The following is a 17,202-nucleotide window of genomic DNA, read 5'->3' on the forward strand; positions in this document are numbered from 1 at the left end:
TGTGCGGTGTGCGGTGTGTGTGGTGTGTGTGGTGTGGTGTGTGTGGTGTGTGGTGTGCGGTGTGCGGTGTGCGGTGTGCGGTGTGTGTGTGGTGTGTGGTGTGCGGTGTGCGGTGTGCGGTGGTGTGTGTGGTGTGTGGTGTGTGGTGTGCGGTGTGCGGTGTGTGTGTGGTGTGTGGTGTGTGGTGTGCGGTGTGTGTGGTGTGCGGTGTGTGTGTGGTGTGCGGTGTGCGGTGTGCGGTGTGTGTGTGGTGTGTGTGTGGTGTGCGGTGTGTGTGGTGTGTGGTGTGTGGTGTGTGGTGTGTGTGGTGTGTGGTGTGTGGTGTGCGGTGTGTGTGGTGTGTGTGGTGTGGTGTGTGTGGTGTGTGTGGTGTGTGGTGTGTGGTGTGTGGTGTGTGGTGTGTGGTGTGCGGTGTGCGGTGTGCGGTGGTGTGTGGTGTGTGGTGTGGTGTGCGGTGTGCGGTGTGCGGTGTGCGGTGGTGTGTGTGGTGTGTGGTGTGTGGTGTGTGGTGTGCGGTGTGCGGTGTGCGGTGGTGTGTGGTGTGCGGTGTGCGGTGTGCGGTGGTGTGTGTGGTGTGTGGTGTGTGGTGTGTGGTGTGCGGTGTGCGGTGTGCGGTGGTGTGTGGTGTGTGGTGTGTGGTGCGTGGTGCGTGGTGCGTGGTGCGTGGTGCGTGTGCGGTGTGCGGTGTGCGGTGTGCGGTGTGCGGTGTGTGTGCGGTGTGCGGTGTGTGTGCGGTGTGCGGTGTGTGTGGTGTGTGTGGTGTGTGGTGTGTGTGGTGTGTGGTGTGTGGTGTGTGTGGTGTGTGGTGTGTGGTGTGTGGTGTGTGGTGTGTGTGGTGTGTGGTGTGTGTGGTGTGTGGTGTGTGGTGTGTGGTGTGTGGTGTGTGGTGTGTGGTGTGCGGTGTGCGGTGTGCGGTGTGTGGTGTGTGTGGTGTGTGGTGTGCGGTGTGCGGTGTGCGGTGTGCGGTGTGTGTGGTGTGTGGTGTGTGTGGTGTGCGGTGTGCGGTGTGTGTGTGGTGTGGTGTGTGTGGTGTGTGGTGTGTGGTGTGCGGTGTGCGGTGTGTGTGTGGTGTGTGGTGTGCGGTGTGCGGTGTGCGGTGTGCGGTGTGTGTGGTGTGTGGTGTGTGGTGTGTGGTGTGTGTGGTGTGCGGTGTGCGGTGTGTGTGTGGTGTGGTGTGTGTGGTGTGTGGTGTGTGGTGTGCGGTGTGCGGTGTGTGTGTGGTGTGTGGTGTGCGGTGTGCGGTGTGAGGTGTGTGGTGTGTGGTGTGTGGTGTGTGTGGTGTGCGGTGTGCGGTGTGCGGTGTGCGGTGTGTGCGGTGTGCGGTGTGTGTGGTGTGGTGTGTGTGGTGTGTGGTGTGTGGTGTGTGGTGTGTGGTGTGTGGTGTGCGGTGTGCGGTGTGCGGTGTGCGGTGTGCGGTGGTGTGTGGTGTGTGGTGTGCGGTGGTGTGTGGTGTGTGGTGTGTGGTGTGCGGTGTGTGGTGTGTGGTGTGTGGTGTGCGGTGTGCGGTGTGCGTGGTGCGTGGTGCGCGGTGCGCGGTGTGCGGTGTGAGGTGTGTGGTGTGTGCGGTGTGCGGTGTGCGGTGTGCGGTGTGCGGTGTGCGGTGTGCGGTGTGCGGTGTGAGGTGTGTGGTGTGTGTGGTGTGCGGTGTGCGGTGTGCGGTGTGCGGTGTGTGGGGTGCGGTGTGCGGTGTGCGGTGTGTGGGGTGTGCGGTGTGTGGGGTGTGTGGTGTGTGGTGTGCGGTGTGCGGTGTGTGGTGTGTGAATTCCTCCTCATCTCTGTCCTAAATGGCTTACCCCTGATCCTTAGACTGTGACCCCTGGTTCTGGACTCCCCGCCATCAGGAACATCCTTCCTGCATCTAGTCTGTCCAGTCCTGTTAGAATTTTATAAGTTTCAATGAGATCCCCTCTCATTCTTCTAAACTCCAGCGAGTATAAGCCCAATCGACCCAATCTCTCCTCATACGTCATTCCTGCCATCCCAGGTATCAGCCTGGTGAATCTTCGCTGCACTCCCTCCATGGCAAGAACATACTTCCTCAGATAAGGCGACCAAAACTGCACACAATACTCAAGGTGCGGTCTCACCAAGGCCCTGTACAACTGCAGCAAGACATCCTTGTTCTTGTACTCGAACCCTCTCGCTACGAAGGCCAACATACATGAAGAATGGGTGAAGTAGGAGCCTGACTGGCACCCAGTGAGAGTTAGTACCTTCAGAGGGTAGCTCTCTGTGTTTCCAAGGTTGCGATAGATGGATTTTTGGACTCGAGGGGAATCAAGGAATACAGGGATAAGGCAGGAAAGTGGAGTTGAGGTCAAAGATCAGCCATGATCTTATTGAGTGGCGAAGCTCGAGGGGTCAAATGGCCGACTCCTGCTGTATATATAGCTGGAGTACTGTGTGCAGTTTTGGTCTCCTTACCTAAGAAAGGATATAATTGCCATAGAGGGAGTGCAGCAAAGGTTCACCAGACTGATTCCTGGGATGGCAGGACTGTCGTATGAGGAGAGATTGGGTCGACTAGTCCTGTATTCACTAGAGTTTAGAAGAATGAGAGGGGAATCTCATTGAAACGTATAAAATTCTGACAGGGCTAGACAGACTGGATGCAGGGAGGATGTTTCCCCTGGCTAGGGGATCTAGAACGAGGGGTCACAATCTCAGGATACGGGGTAGGACATTTACAACTGAGATGAGGAGAAATTTCTTCACTCAGAGGGTGGTGAACCTGTGGAATTCTCTACCACAGAAGGCTGTGGAGGCCAAGTCACTGAATATATTGAAGGAGGAGATCGATAGATTTCTAGACACAAAAGGCATCAAGGGGTATGGGGAGAGAGCGGGAATATGGTACTGAGATAGAGGATCAGCCATGATCATCTTGAATGGCGGAGCAGGCTCGAGGGGCCGAATGGCCGACTCCTGCTCCTAATTCTTATGTTCTTATGGGCAGGATGTCAGATAGATAAAACGTTCAGTGGGCACCGCACCTCAGGAAGGATATATTGGCCTTGGAGGGGGTGCAGCGCAGATTCACCAGAACGAAACCGGGGGCTTACATTTTGAGGACAGGTTCCATAAACTTGACTTGTATTCCCTAGATTGTGGTGTTTAAAATGTTAAAAAGATTTGATAGGGCAGATACAGAGAAACGATTTCCTCTGATAGGGAATCGAAAACAAGGGGACATAATCTTATAATTAGAGCATTTAGGAGTGAAATCAGGAAGCATTTTTTCCACACAATGGTTAGTGGAAATCTGGAACACTCTCCCCCAAAAGGCTGTGGATGCTGGGGGGTCAGTTTGCGCTTTCAAGACGGAGGTTGATGAGATTTTTGTTGGGTAAGGGGATTAAGGGTTACGGAACCAAGGCGGGTAAATGGAGTTGAGATACAGATCGGCCACAATCTGATTGAATGGTGGAACAGGCTCGAGGGGCTGAAGGGCCTCCTCCTGTTCCTGTGTAAATCAGTGAGTGGGGCAAGAGCTAAAAACCAGGTGAGGCACGGACTCATCCTGCTTGTATCGCAGGCACAGAGAGCAGATTCGGAAATATAATTCCTATTGACTCAAAAACTATTGCATGGCAGATGCAGTATAATGTGGATAAATGCGAGGTTATCCACTTTGGTGGCAAAAACAGGAAGGCAGATTATTATCTGAACGGCAATAGATTGGGAGAAGGGGAAGTGCAGCGAGACCTGGGTGTCCTTGTGCATCAGTCGCTGAAGCTAAGCATGCAGGTGCAGCAGGCGGTTAAGAAGGCAAATGGTATGTTGGCCTTCGTAGCGAGAGGATTCGAGTACAGGAGCAAGGATGTCTTGCTGCAGTTGTACAGGGCCTTGGTGAGACCACACCTTGAGTATTGTGTGCAGTTTTGGTCGCCTTATCTGAGGAAGGATGTTCTTGCCATGGAAGGAGTGCAGCGAAGATTCACCAGGCTGATACCTGGGATGGCAGGAATGACGTATGAAGAGAGATTGGGTCGACTAGGCTTGTATTCACTAGAGTTTAGAAGAATGAGAGGGGATCTCATTGAAACTTATAAAATTCTAACAGGACTAGACAGACTAGATGCAGGAAGGATGTTCCCGATGGTCGGGGAGTCCAGAACCAGGGGTCACAGTCTAAGGATAAGGGGTAAGCCATTTAGGACTGAGATGAGGAGGAATTTCTTCACCCAGAGAGTGGTGAACCTGTGAAATTCTCTACCACAGAAGGCAGTGGAGGCCAATTCATTAAATATATTCAAGAAGGAGTTAAGATATATTTCTTAAGGCTGAGGGATCAAGGGATATGGGGAGAAGGCAGGGACAGGGTACTGAATTTGGATGATCAGCCATGATCTCATTGAATGGCGGAGCAGGCTCGAGGGGCCGAATGGCCTACACCTGCTCCTATCTTCTATGTTTCTACGACATCTAAGGTGGTGATGTGGGACTACCAGACACTACGAGGCAGCAATATTAATCATGGACACCCAGCAGTGATGACTCAGACATCATAGAATTGCAGGGTTTAGGTGTGGTTTACCTGTCAAAACCCACTTACGGTTTGATCCCCACTCCCATAATGGAAGGTGCAGGGAGTTACAGAGAGAACCTGGGCTGAGGATATCAAGGGTTATGGAGCAAAAGGCGGGTAAATGCAGTCGAGATAAGCCATGGTCTAACTGAATGACGGTGCAAGCTCGATGGGGCAGAATGGTCTCCTCCTGGTCCCAAGTTCCTTCCTGTGAATGGGGCCAGCAAAGTGGGGGAGGGCACAAGCCACAGAAAGTACTTACTGCTATCCACGCTGGAGTCTTTGTCAACCTTCTCCAAGGGCTGTGAAGAACAGGAGAGGGGTACAGTATTAGGACCAGCTATGACATTGCCGATTGAAGCGCAGAACAGCTCGGGTCAGCACAAGCTTTTCGCTCCCACTGCGGTTCCACAGGTGTCGGCCAGCCACACTCCCATTACTTCGGCCACTCCGCATGGGTCAGCATGTTGTTTGACCGCTGGCTCGTCATCGCTGAGCCCCAACCCCTCCCCACCGACGCACTCGCTCAATAGGAGTCGAGCAGGGGCATGGATCCTGACTGACTTTATCCCCCCGCCCCCACCCCCGCTCTCCTCGTTTAAGCTTAATCCGATCGCTGGAGTGGAGTACCACAGTGGGCAGTGCCAGCACATCCATGGGAGCAGACCATCCCTCTTTGGCCGATCTCCTTCCAAGGCTCTGCTTAGGCTCCTCTCTAATCTGCAACAACACCTCCCAAAACCCGCGACCACCTAGCAGGACAAGGGCAGCAGGTGCATGGGAACACCATCGTCTCCAGGTCTAACACACCATCCAACCTGGGCATATATTGCCGATACTACAAGGCACAAGTCAGGAGTGTGATGGAATACTTTCCACTTGCCTGGATGAGTGCAGCTCCAACAACACTCAAGAAGCTCGACACCATCCAGGATAAAGCAGCCCGCTTGGCTGGCACCCCATCCACCACCTTAAACATTCAATCCCTCCACCACCGGCATTGGCAGCACCTCCCAAACCCGCGACCTCTTCCACCTAGAAGGACAAGGGCAGCAGGCGCATGGGAACACCACCACCTCCAAGTTCCCCTGCAAATCACACACCATCCCGACTTGGACATATACTGGCCGTTCCTTCATCATCGCTGGGTCAAAAATCCTGGAACTCCCTCCCTAACAGCACTGTGGGAGCACCTTCACCGCACGGGACTGCAGCAGTTCAAGAAGGCGGCTCACCGCCACCTTCTCAAGGAGCGACTAGGGACGGCCGATAAATGCCGGCCTTGCCAGCGACGCCCACATCCCAAGTATGAACAATACTTAGATGGTGGGGCAAGGGCAGCCTCGTGACCACTCGCCTCCGAACCACAGCTTAGGTTCCACCTGTAACCAGGGGCTGCCAACTCTGATTGGACATAGTCCTGGAGAATTCATCACATGACCTCCCACCTCCAACACTCGGTCAAACTGCCTTTTCCCCCTGATTTCCAATATTTCTGCAACCAATAAACCAAAAAGTGTTCGATGAATGTGGAAATTTTTTTAAATGCCCCTATGATTATTCTCCCGGGTTTGCTTACAATCTTCAATTCCTGGAGGGTTGACAATGCTACCAGCTGTCCACGGCAGATCCGTGACCGGGAATTCTCCAGGGCGATCCCACCTCCCAACCGCTATGGGGCAACGTGCCGCGCCACCACCCAGCCCCATCCCCGGAGGATGGTGTCAGGGACGCTCATGTCCACTCCAACTGAGTGGTTCCCGGTGCCGCCCCGCCTGCCGTTCGCCGCGAGGCCACCGCGCTCCGCGAGATGGAAAAAAAAATCACGAACAACGTTGACCTTCCCATTCACGAAGGACTTGAGAAAACCCCCACCAGGAAAGTGCTTAAAATGGCGCCGGCCATTCTGGGAGACGGCGGCCAATATTCACGCGGCCCGCTGTCCAGATGGACGGAATCCCGTGGGGGGACGCACGCACGCAACGTAAAGAGGCAACGCCTCGTCACTGAGCCCAACAGCAGAGGTCCCCTGGCTTCGCCCTCCCTCGGAGACCGTGGGCAGCGCTCGACCCGGTCCGCGCGGGGCACGGACGACGCGGCCACCCACTCCGCCAGCGGGAGATGAGGGACGAGCCGAAGCGCGACTGCGAGTCCCAGACCGTGGGACACATCACATCGACCCGCCCACTGAGACCTGTGGCGGGAGGAACCTCGTTTCCCCACTCAGCGTCTCAGGAAGCCCATCGAATGGAGAGCCAAACTAGACGTCCCATTAGAAGCTTTTCCTCGTCACATGAAACAACAACCAGCACCCCACCCGCCTAGCTGCCAACTCTTACCGGTAATTCCAGTTCTGATGACTCTGTTGGCACCTCACAGCTCCTGGTCTTGGTCAGGTTTCTCACGATCAGGCGCCGCCCGTTGTAGAAGGTGTCGTTCAAGTGATTGATGGCGAGCGGCATATTTTCTGCATTTCCCACGTCGACAAAAGCGTAGCTGCCGAGGGAGGAGGGGGACATCGATGGGAATGCAGCATGGCGGAGCCCTCACTGGGCACCCTCTCCGCACCCCCCCCCCGCCAAATGACCTGCCCTCTGACATGAATCAGTCATTCATAAAAGAAAAACATCACACCTCCTTCTACTTCTCTCAGGCTGAGGTCCTGTTCTAAGAGCCCCAGCAAACCCCCTCCTACTTCCCCCCAAGCACTTCACCCATTCTTCCCAAGTGTGAGTTTTGACAGGCTATTCGACAAAGGACAGCATCAGAGCTGAGCCTGCACCTGTCCTGCGCACAACACACACTAACACGCACTCACACGCGTGTCGCTGGATAGCGACCAGGCACAAGGAACCATGATACATTTTCCCCTCTTGTAGCCCTGAGGTGCCGGGGCCAATTGCAGAGTGTCTGACTTGCTGATCACCATTGGCTCCCAGTTAAGCAACGCCTCGATTTTAACATTCTCCATCCTTGTTTTCGAATCCCCTCCATGGCCTCGTTCCCCTCCCTATCTCTGTAATCTCCTCCAGCCCTATAATCCCCCTAGACCTCTGCGCTCCTCTAATTCCGGCCTCTTGAGCATCCCCCGATTTCCATCGCTCCACTATTGGCGGCCGTGCCTTCAGCCGCCTGGGCCCCGAGCTCTGGAATTCCCTCCCTAAACCTCTCCGCCTCTCTCTCTCCTCCTTTAAGACGCTCCTTAAAACCGACCTCTTTGACCAAGCTTTTGGTCACCTGTCCTAATATGTGGCTCGGTGTCAAATTTTGTGGTAACTCCTGTGAAGCGCCCTGGGACATTTTACTGCATTAAAGGCCCCTGTATAAATATAAAAGTTGTTGCCAACTTCTGCCCTGGCTGTGATCAGATACCTCAGCACACAACAGTGAGGGAACCTCAGTGATTCCTGACCCTTTTTGGCCGAGCACCGCATTAGGTGGTCCCTTGACACGAATCAGTCATTCATGAAAGAAAGACTTATGAAATAATACCGGGCGGCCTGCGGGTGGCGCTGTCCAGGGAGAGGATAAATACTCGGGCACGGGCCCAGCTTGTGCAGGACATTCTTAACAGGAACTAGTGAAGGACACAACTAGACCTCCATGTTGTAAAACAGTTGATTAAAGCTTTGTTCAACGCTTAGACCAAGTGCCTAGTAGTTTTCTTACGTCGCCCTCCATTCGTGAACCGGCCGCGATTCACGCAGGATGGCTGACGTCGGCTCGGGTGTGATGCCGAAACATCTGCACAGAACTGGGGGGCTCTCCCAGATGTTTCTTCTTTCTCGACACATGTTCTGAGAACGTGAACGGTGATGCCAAGCCCACATCCCTAGTTGCCATGGGGAGGCGGTAATGGCCAGTGCAGTCGAATGGCTTGCCAGTCAACCATCTGCAGTGTGGGCTAAAATGTCGGCCAGGCGGGGTAGGGGGTCTGGTTAGTGAACCTGTTGGGTGTTTTGCGGCAAATTTCGTGGTCATTTCTGAATTCGATTCCCTAACTTGCCGAGGTGGGATTTGAACTCACGGCCTTTGGCTTGCTGGACCAGGCCCCGAACCATTAACACTACTGTACACCAGTCGGTAGCCACGGTAGCTTGGGGGAATTCACTCGTGCCTTCCAGTGACTCTTGCGGGAATGTGAATGCGTGAATATCGGGCTCCACTGTCAACATGACCGCTATCTTTCTACCCGTCCCCACCAGAGTCAAATACCCCGCCAAGAGATAAGGACATAAGAAACAGGAGCAGGAATAGGCCATTCGGCCCCTCGAGCCTGCTCCGCCATTCAATAAGATCACGGCTGATCTTGGGCTCAAAGCCACTTCCCTGCCCGCTCCCCATAACCCTTCACTCCCTTATCTTGCAAAAATCTGTCTATCTCCACGTTAAATATATTCAATGACCCAGCCTCCACAGCTCTCCGGGGCAGAGAATTCCACAGATTTACGACCCTCTGAGAGAAGAAATTCCTCCTCATCTCAGTTCTAAAAGGGCGACCCTTTATTCTGAAACTGTGCCCCCGAGTTCTAGATTTCCCCACGAGGGGAATTAGGAGCAGGAGTCGGCCATTCGGCCCCTCGAGCCTGCTCCGCCATTCAATGAGATCGCGGCTGATCATCCACCTCAACTCCACTTTCCCGCCCGATCCCCATACCCCTCGATTCCCCGAGAGTCCAAAAATCTATCGATCTCAGCCTTGAATATACTCAACGACTGAGCCTCCACAGCCCTCTGGGGCAGAGAATTCCAAAGATTCACCGCCCTCTGAGTGAAGAAATTCCTCCTCCTCTCAGTCCTCAATGGCCGACCCCTTATCCTGAGACTGTGACCCCTGGTTCGAGACTCTCCAGCCAGGGGAAAACAGCCTCTCAGCATCTACCCTGTCAATCCCCCTCAGAATCTTATATGTTTCAATATAGATCGCTATCCAATTCTGGCCTCTCGCGCATCCCCGGTTTCCATCGCTCCACCATTGGCGGCCGTGCCCTCAGCTGCCTGAGCCCCGAGCTCTGGAATTCCCTCCCTAAACCTCTCCGCCTCTCTCTCCTCCTTTAAGATGCTCATTAAATCCTACCTCACTTTTGGTCACCTGTCCTAATATCTCCTTATGTGGCTCGGTGTCAAATTCCGTTTGATAATCGCTCCTGTGAAGCGCCTTGGGATGTTTTAGTACGTTAAAGGCGCTACATAAATGTGAGTGGTTGTCGTGACCAAGTCGAACAATGAATCTGTAACTTACCACTTATGACCCGACACTACTTTGCGAACCTTCACGGGCTCGAAGGCAGCGAACAGCTGCATGATCTGATCCTAAGAACAAATTGAATTGTAACTGTTAGCAGCCAGTCCTCAGAGTTCTTTCCGAGTTATACTAAAGATTCAAAGTGGGCAGAAGAAAAGGTCAGTCTGACACCCCCCCTTTCACCGCCCCCCCCCCCACCCCGCCCCAATCAGTGTCAGCGGTTGCTCAGTGGGTCTCTCTCGCCTCCGACTCAGAGGGTCGTGGGTTCAAGTCCCTCTCCAGAGATTTGAGCACTTAAATCTAGGATGACACTCCAGTGCGGTACTGAGGGAGCGCCGCACTGTCGGAGGGGCGGCACTGAGGGAGCGCCGCACTGTCGGAGGGGCGGCACTGAGGGAGCGCCGCACTGTCGGAGGGGCGGTACTGAGGGAGCGCCGCACTGTCGGAGGGGCGGCACTGAGGGAGCGCCGCACTGTCGGAGGGGCGGCACTGAGGGAGCGCCGCACTGTCGGAGGGGCGGCACTGAGGGAGCGCCGCACTGTCGGAGGGGCGGCACTGAGGGAGCGCCGCACTGTCGGAGGGGCGGCACTGAGGGAGCGCCGCACTGTCGGAGGGGCGGCACTGAGGGAGCGCCGCACTGTCGGAGGGGCGGCACTGAGGGAGCGCCGCACTGTCGGAGGGGCGGCACTGAGGGAGCGCCGCACTGTCGGAGGGGCGGCACTGAGGGAGCGCCGCACTGTCGGAGGGGCGGCACTGAGGGAGCGCCGCACTGTCGGAGGGGCGGTACTGAGGGAGCGCCGCACTGTCGGAGGGGCGGCACTGAGGGAGCGCCGCACTGTCGGAGGGGCGGCACTGAGGGAGCGCCGCACTGTCGGAGGGGCGGTACTGAGGGAGCGCCGCACTGTCGGAGGGGCGGTACTGAGGGAGCGCCGCACTGTCGGAGGGGCCGTCTTTCGATGGGTCGTTAAACCGAGGCCCCGTCTGCCCTCTCGGGTGTGTGTAAAAGATCCTCTGGCACTATTCAAAGAAGAGCAGAGGATTTCTCCCCAGTGTTCTGGGCCAATACTAATCCCTCAATCAACGTCACTAAATAAATGCAAGTCATTTTCATCATTAGGGTCCGCTCCTGCTCCTTTCCTTTCACTCCCAGGAACTGATCACAAGACAAGTACAGATTCAGCCCCTCAGTTCATCCAGAGAAATCCTTCGGTCCCCTGCCACACGATCCCAACTTTTTACACCGATACCCGAAGTTTTTGAAATAATTACAGAAAATGCTGCAAATACTCAGCAGGTCAGGCAGCACGTGTGGAGAGAGAAACGGAGTTAACGTTTGTCAATGAAACGTTAACTTTTTTTAAAATTCGCTTGTGGGATGTGGGCGTCGCTGGCAAGGTCTAGCATTTATTGCCCATTCCTAGTCGCCCTTGAGAAGGTGGTGGTGAGCCGCCTTCTTGAACCGCTGCAGTCCCGTGTGGTGAAGGTGCTCCCACAGTGCTGTTAGGGAGGGAGTTCCAGGATTTTGACCCAGCGACGATGAAGGAACAGCCGATATATTTCCAAGTCAGGATGGTGTGTGTGACTTGGAGGGGAACTTGGAGGTGGTGGTGTTCCCGCGCGCCTGCTGCCCTTGTCCTTCTAGGTGGAAGAGGTCGCGGATTTGGGAGGTGCTGCCGAAGAAGGAGTTAGATATATTTCTTAAGGCTAAAAGGATCAAGGGATATGGGGAGAAAGCAGGGAAAGGGTACTGAGTTTGGATGATCAGCCATGATCTCATTGAGTGGCAGAGCAGGCTCGAGGGGCCGAATGGCCTACTCCTGCTCCTATCTTCTATGTTTCTATGTTAAGAAGCCTTGGCGAGTTGCTGCAGTGCATCTTGTAGATGGTACACACTGCAGCCATGGTGCGCCGGTGGTGGAGGGAGTGAATGTTTAAGGTGGTGGATGGGGTGCCGATCAAGCGGGCTGCTTTGTCCTGGATGGTGTCGAGCTTCTCGAGTGTTGTTGGAGCTGCACTCATCCAGGCAAGTGGAGAGTATTCCGCCACACTCCTGACTTGTGCCTTGTAGATGGTGGAAAGGCTTTGGGGAGTCAGGAGGTGAGACACTCGCCGCAGAATACCCAGCCTCTGACCTGCTCTTGTCGCCACAGTATTTATGTGGCTGGTCCAGTTAAGGTTCTGGTCAATAGTGACCCCCAGGATGTTGATGGGGGAAACGGTTTCTCTCCGCAGGCCAGTTGAGTATATCCAGCATTTGCTGTTTATATTTCGCTACCCTTTCCCTGGTTCTCCGGCACCAGGACTCCTGCACGATCTCCCGGGCTCGAATGTCTCCCGCGTGCCTCTGACCAGTCACCTGGTCAATGCATCACCCGAGTCAGCATTTACCATGACCGGGTGCCAGTGTATTCGGGAATGTGCAGGCCCAGGCAGAGGGTAATGGATCCCACTGCACAACGGCTGCCGTGAAGTCCAACCGTCTCCCTCTGCCACAGCCACCACTGTGGGCGGGCCCAGGGTAGAGGTTTCCCCACACAGAGAAGGGAAACATAGAAGATCGGAGCAGGAGTCGGCCATTCGGCCCCTCTAGCCTGCTCCGCCATTTAATGAGATCATGGCTGATCATCCAAGTTCAGTACCCGGTCCCTGCTTTCTCCCCATATCCCTTGATCCCTTTAGCCTTAAGAAATATATCCAACTCCTTCTTGAATATATTTAATGAATTGGCCTCTACTGCTTTCTGTGGTAGAGAATTCCACAGGTTCACCACTCTCTGGGTGAATAAATTCCTCCTCATTTCTGTCCTAAAAGGCCTACCCCTTATCCTTAGACTGTGACCCCTGGTTCTGGATTCCTCGGCCATCGGGAACATCCTTCCTGCATCTAGTCTGTCCAGTCCTGCCAGAATTTTATAAGTTTCAATGAGATCCCCTCTCATTCTTCTAAACTCCAGCGAGTATAAGCCCAATCGACCCAATCTCTCCTCATACGTCATTCCTGCCATCCCAGGTATCAGCCTGGTGAATCTTCGCTGAACTCCTTCCATGGCAAGAATATCCTTCCTCAGGTAAGGCGACCAAAACTGCACACAATACTCAAGGTGTGGTCTCACCAAGGCCCTGTACAACTGCAGCAAGACATCCTTGTTTCTGTACTCGAACCCTCTCGCTATGAAGGCCAACATGCCATTCAAGATCAGAGGAAGAGAGTCAATGGCAGGACGCGGTTGGTAGGTTTGCAGTAACCTTGACCGAGGGCCACCCTCACTGTGCGAGGGCAGTATACGACAGGGAGATCTAACTGAGGCACAAACTCTCTCACTCTTGTAATCATGAATCACATTCATTATAGAACCATAGAATAGTACAGCAGAGAAGGAGGCCATTCGGCCCATCCAGTCTGCGCTGGCTCTTTCGAAGAGCAATCCCGTTAGTCCCACTCCACCCTGGCTCTTTCCCCAAATCCCTGCAATTTTTTCCCCTTCAAGTATTTATCCAATTCCTTTTTGAAAGCTACAGGAAACTCTTTTCTATCCGGCACCGACGGGACCGGCGTGGTGCCGGTTTATCAAAAAGTCCGGATTACAGCGAGGTCTAGTTAAAAGGTACGAGAGCCCCGTACACAGCAACAAATCCAGGCTTCCCTGTTGCTTAGCAACATGTGCAGGAACCCCGGCCGCAGACCAAGCGCCCCTGTTGCTTAGCAACATGTGCAGGAACCCCGATTGCACAGCCAACAGAGCGAGGAACGGCCACTAATATGAAGTAAAACTTACCTGAACCTACTCCTGAATTTTGCCGGTTAACCGAGATTTCCGGTTATTTAGGCGCCGGTAAATCGAGAGTTTCCTGTACTATTGAATCTGCTTCCATACCCAATCAGGCAGCGCATTCCAAATCCTAACCACTCGTTGCGTCAAAAAGTTTTTCCTCATGTCGCCTCTGGTTCTTTTGCCAATCGCCTTAAATCTGGGCCCTCTCATTATCGACCTTTCAGTTTCTCCTTATTTCAACTTATCGAAACCCTTCATGGTTCTGAACACCTCTATCAAATCTCCCCTTGACCTTCTCTGCTCCAAGGAGAACAACCCCAGCTTCTCCAGTCTCTCCACGTCACTGCAATCCCTCATCCCTGGAACCATTCTAGTAAATCTCCTCTGCACCCTCTCCAAAGCCTTCATGTCCTTCCTAAAGTCTGGTGCCCAGAGTTGGACCCAATACTCTAGCTGGGGTCGAACTAGTGTTTTATGCAGGTTTAGCATAACTTCTTGGTTTTTGTACTCTATACCTCTGTTTATAAAGCTCAGGATCCCATATGTTTTATTAGCTGCTTTGCAGCCACTGAAACAGTCAAGATCAGTAACTATGGAGTGCCGGGCCCGGAGCAAAGCCGATCGCTTACGAAACTGCGTCTGTTGGAACAATGACTCAAAAGCATCCCGATTTACCTCTGCGATCGCAGATGGAAGGTTTCCGATATAAACCTCGTTCTTCTTCAGACCTGCGAGAAACCAGAATAAAAAGGGTTCATTATATACACATTAGGAGGGGGGAATGATGAAAGTTTCCCCCCCCCGCCCTCCCCACTCCCACGAGGATATGATTCCATGGGAACCGGTGTCCCACCGGTATCTCACTCAACAAAGCAACATAGAAACTAGGAGCAGGAGTCGGCCATTCGGCCCTTCGAGCCTGCTCCGCCATTCAACGAGATCATGGCTGATCATCCAAACCCTAGCACCCGGTCCCTACACCGACAGCCATCCCACCCAAGCCCTATCCCCGTAACCCCACATATTTAATCCCCCCTAACACTAAGGGCCAATTTTTTATCATGGCCAATCAACCTAACCCGCACATCTTTGGACTGTGGGAGGAAACCGGAGCACCCGGAGGAAACCCACGCAAACACGGGGAGAATGTGCAAACTCCACACAGACAGTCAACCGAGGCCGGATTTGAACCCGGGTCCCTGGCGCTGTGAGGGGCTAGTCTTCAAAATCGGCAGGGAATTCAGTCATGGGAGGCATCACAGCCAAAGCCCAATACTCTCCTATCTATGTACGCTTGCACATATGAATCAGTGATTGGAATGGGAACCCAGGCTGTATTCTCCTTTCTCTCCCCAGCCACAGGGCGCCGAGTCAAAACCGTTCCACCTCAAGTGCTGCCCCCGCTCGTATCCACCGACCTCGCCATGGACCAGGAAATGAAACCTGGGCACCTTCCAAGCCTGTATGTCTCGCTTCTAAATCGGGACAGAGGAAATGCTAGATGAGAAAAAGACCCAGGTCCATCTAGTTTGCCTCCTACCATTCTAAGAATACAAGAAAGGGGAGCAGGAGTCGGCCATTCGGCCCCTCGAGCCTGCGCCGCCATTCAATAAGATCATGGCTGATCTTCGACCTCAACTCCACTTTCCTGCCCGATCCCCAGATCCCTTGATTCCCTTAGTGCCCATAATCTATCGATCTCAGTCTTGAATATACTCAACGACTGAGCCTCCACAGCCCTCTGGGGCAGAGAATTCCAAAGATTCACCGCCCTCTGAGTGAAGAAATTCCTCCTCATCTCAGTCCTGAATGGCCGACCCCTTATCCTGAGACTGTGACCCCTGGTTCTAGACTCTCCAGCCAGGGGGAAACAGCCTCTCAGCATCTACCCTGTCAAGCCCTGTATGAATTTTATATCCTGGTAGTGGCTCGATACGACGATAAAAGGAGTTGTTGACCAATCAATCTCCGTCAATTACTCTCCAGCAGAGACAGGCTAAAAGAGCTGGGACTCTACACGATGGAGAAGCGTAGGCTTAGCGGTGATCTGATTGAGGTTTATAAGATGGTGAAGGGAATAGATTGTGTTCCAGTTGACAATCTGTTCCACTTAAATAGATTAGCGAGGACCAGGGGGTCACATTTTTAAGCTGTACAAGGCCAAGTCTAGGTTAGATGTCTGGAGGTGGTTCTGCTCCCAGAGAAGAGCGGACCTCTGGAACAGGCTGCCGTCCCGTGCAGTGGACGCTGATTCGCTGAATTCCTTCAAGCCAGAGCTGGACCTGTTTCTGGCTGGGACAGAGATCACCTCTTACAGAAGGTAGGCACTGCAGGGAATGCTCAGGGCCAGAGCGATCTCCTGGATTAGTTCCCATCGTCGAGATGGGTCGGAGAGGAATTTGCCTGATGGTTTCCGCCCCCCCCCCCCCACCACTAAATTGGCCTGGGTTTATCGCCTCCCAGGAGGTCACGCTGGTTTCGGCTGGGGTGGACGAGGCATCACAGTTGTGTGGGACCGGCTCCATGGACCAGGGGGTCTTTTCCTGTCCATCATTGTTCGTAGCCCCAGGCATGAGGCGAGGAAAACCCCGGTGGTGGAGAGCTTTGCCCTCCCAAGCACGCTACACTCCCACCGTTTTCTTTGCAATTCATTCACGGGATGTGGGCGTCGCTGGCAAGGCCAGCATCTATTGCCCACCCCGAATTGCCCTCGAGAAGGTGGTGGTATACAACCGAGTGGCTTGCTGGGCCATTTCAGAGGGCCGTTAAGAGTCAACCACATTGCTGTGGGTCTGGAGACACATATCGGCCAGACCGGGTAAGGACAGTAGATTTCCTTCCCTAAAAAGACATTAATGAACCAGATGGGTTTTTACGACAATCCGATTCATGACCGATACTAGCTTTTTATTCCAGATTTATTTAATTAACGGAATTTAAATTCCCCCGTTGCCGTGGTGGGATCTGAACTCCCATCTCTGGATCATTAGTCCAGGCCTACTGGATTACTAGTCCGGTAACGTTACCACTATGGTACCGTACTATAAGACACATCATGTCTTCCAATTGTTGTACGCCAAAATGAAAAAAAATCTCATTTGTTGAACCAGGGTGAGCTCAGGGGAAATAACTTGTTAAAAAACAGACAGATGCAACCCCTTCCCATTTACCTGTGGACTTTCGTGGTATAAATTTCTTGTTAGATGCGCCCTCGAGGAAAAACACCCTGCGAGCTGGCTGCTTGTCGTTGCTTTCATTCTTCGTCCTGGAGCCAACACAGAAAGAGACGGTCCAATATTTAGGTTTGTTCTTGAAACAGGTTGAGGCCCAACTAGTGCCTGATTGTTACTGGAGCAACCCTGTCCTCTCAAGCAACCTAATGATGTACTTTTATAAAGAAAGAACTTGCATTTCTCCAGCACCTTTCACGGCCTCAGGATATCCCAAAGCGCTTTACAACCAATGAAGTGCCTGTATGTCACTGTCAGCCAGTGGCTCAGTGGGTAGCACTCTTGCCTCCGAGTCAGAAGGTTGTGGGTTTAAGTCCCGCTCAGAGACTTGAGCACAAAAATCGAGGCGGGCACTCCAGGGCATGACTAAGGGAGCGCCGCACTGTCGGAGGGGCGGTACTGAGGGAGCGCCGCACTGTCGGAGGGG

General features: G+C 53.6%; 1 protein-coding gene across 11 annotated transcripts in view; it reads right to left on the minus strand.

Moving 5' to 3' along the window:
* The window catches only part of LOC147086415 (tudor domain-containing protein 10-like), a 48,232-nt gene that overhangs the window by 23,530 nt on the left and 7,500 nt on the right, over positions 1-17,202 (minus strand). For 6 of the 11 annotated variants that reach the window (XM_085978510.1, XM_085978509.1, XM_085978506.1 and 3 more), the window contains 4 exons: positions 16,716-16,810; positions 9,771-9,841; positions 6,868-7,024; positions 4,791-4,830 (listed from right to left, as the gene is read on the minus strand). In XM_085978510.1, the coding sequence (XP_085834636.1) occupies positions 4,791-4,830; positions 6,868-7,024; positions 9,771-9,841; positions 16,716-16,802 (355 nt within the window). In that variant the 5' untranslated portion in view covers positions 16,803-16,810. Of the gene's footprint in view, positions 1-4,790; positions 4,831-6,867; positions 7,025-9,770; positions 9,842-14,220; positions 14,274-16,715; positions 16,811-17,202 lie in introns of all 11 variants that reach the window. The other 5 variants (XM_085978505.1, XM_085978503.1, XM_085978512.1 and 2 more) reach the window with 1 other exon arrangement.

Source organism: Somniosus microcephalus, unplaced genomic scaffold (genome assembly GCF_052327205.1).
Source record: "Somniosus microcephalus isolate GS21.2 unplaced genomic scaffold, FLI_Smic_1.0 unresolved_chr7, whole genome shotgun sequence".
NCBI classification, from domain to species: domain Eukaryota; kingdom Metazoa; phylum Chordata; class Chondrichthyes; order Squaliformes; family Somniosidae; genus Somniosus; species Somniosus microcephalus.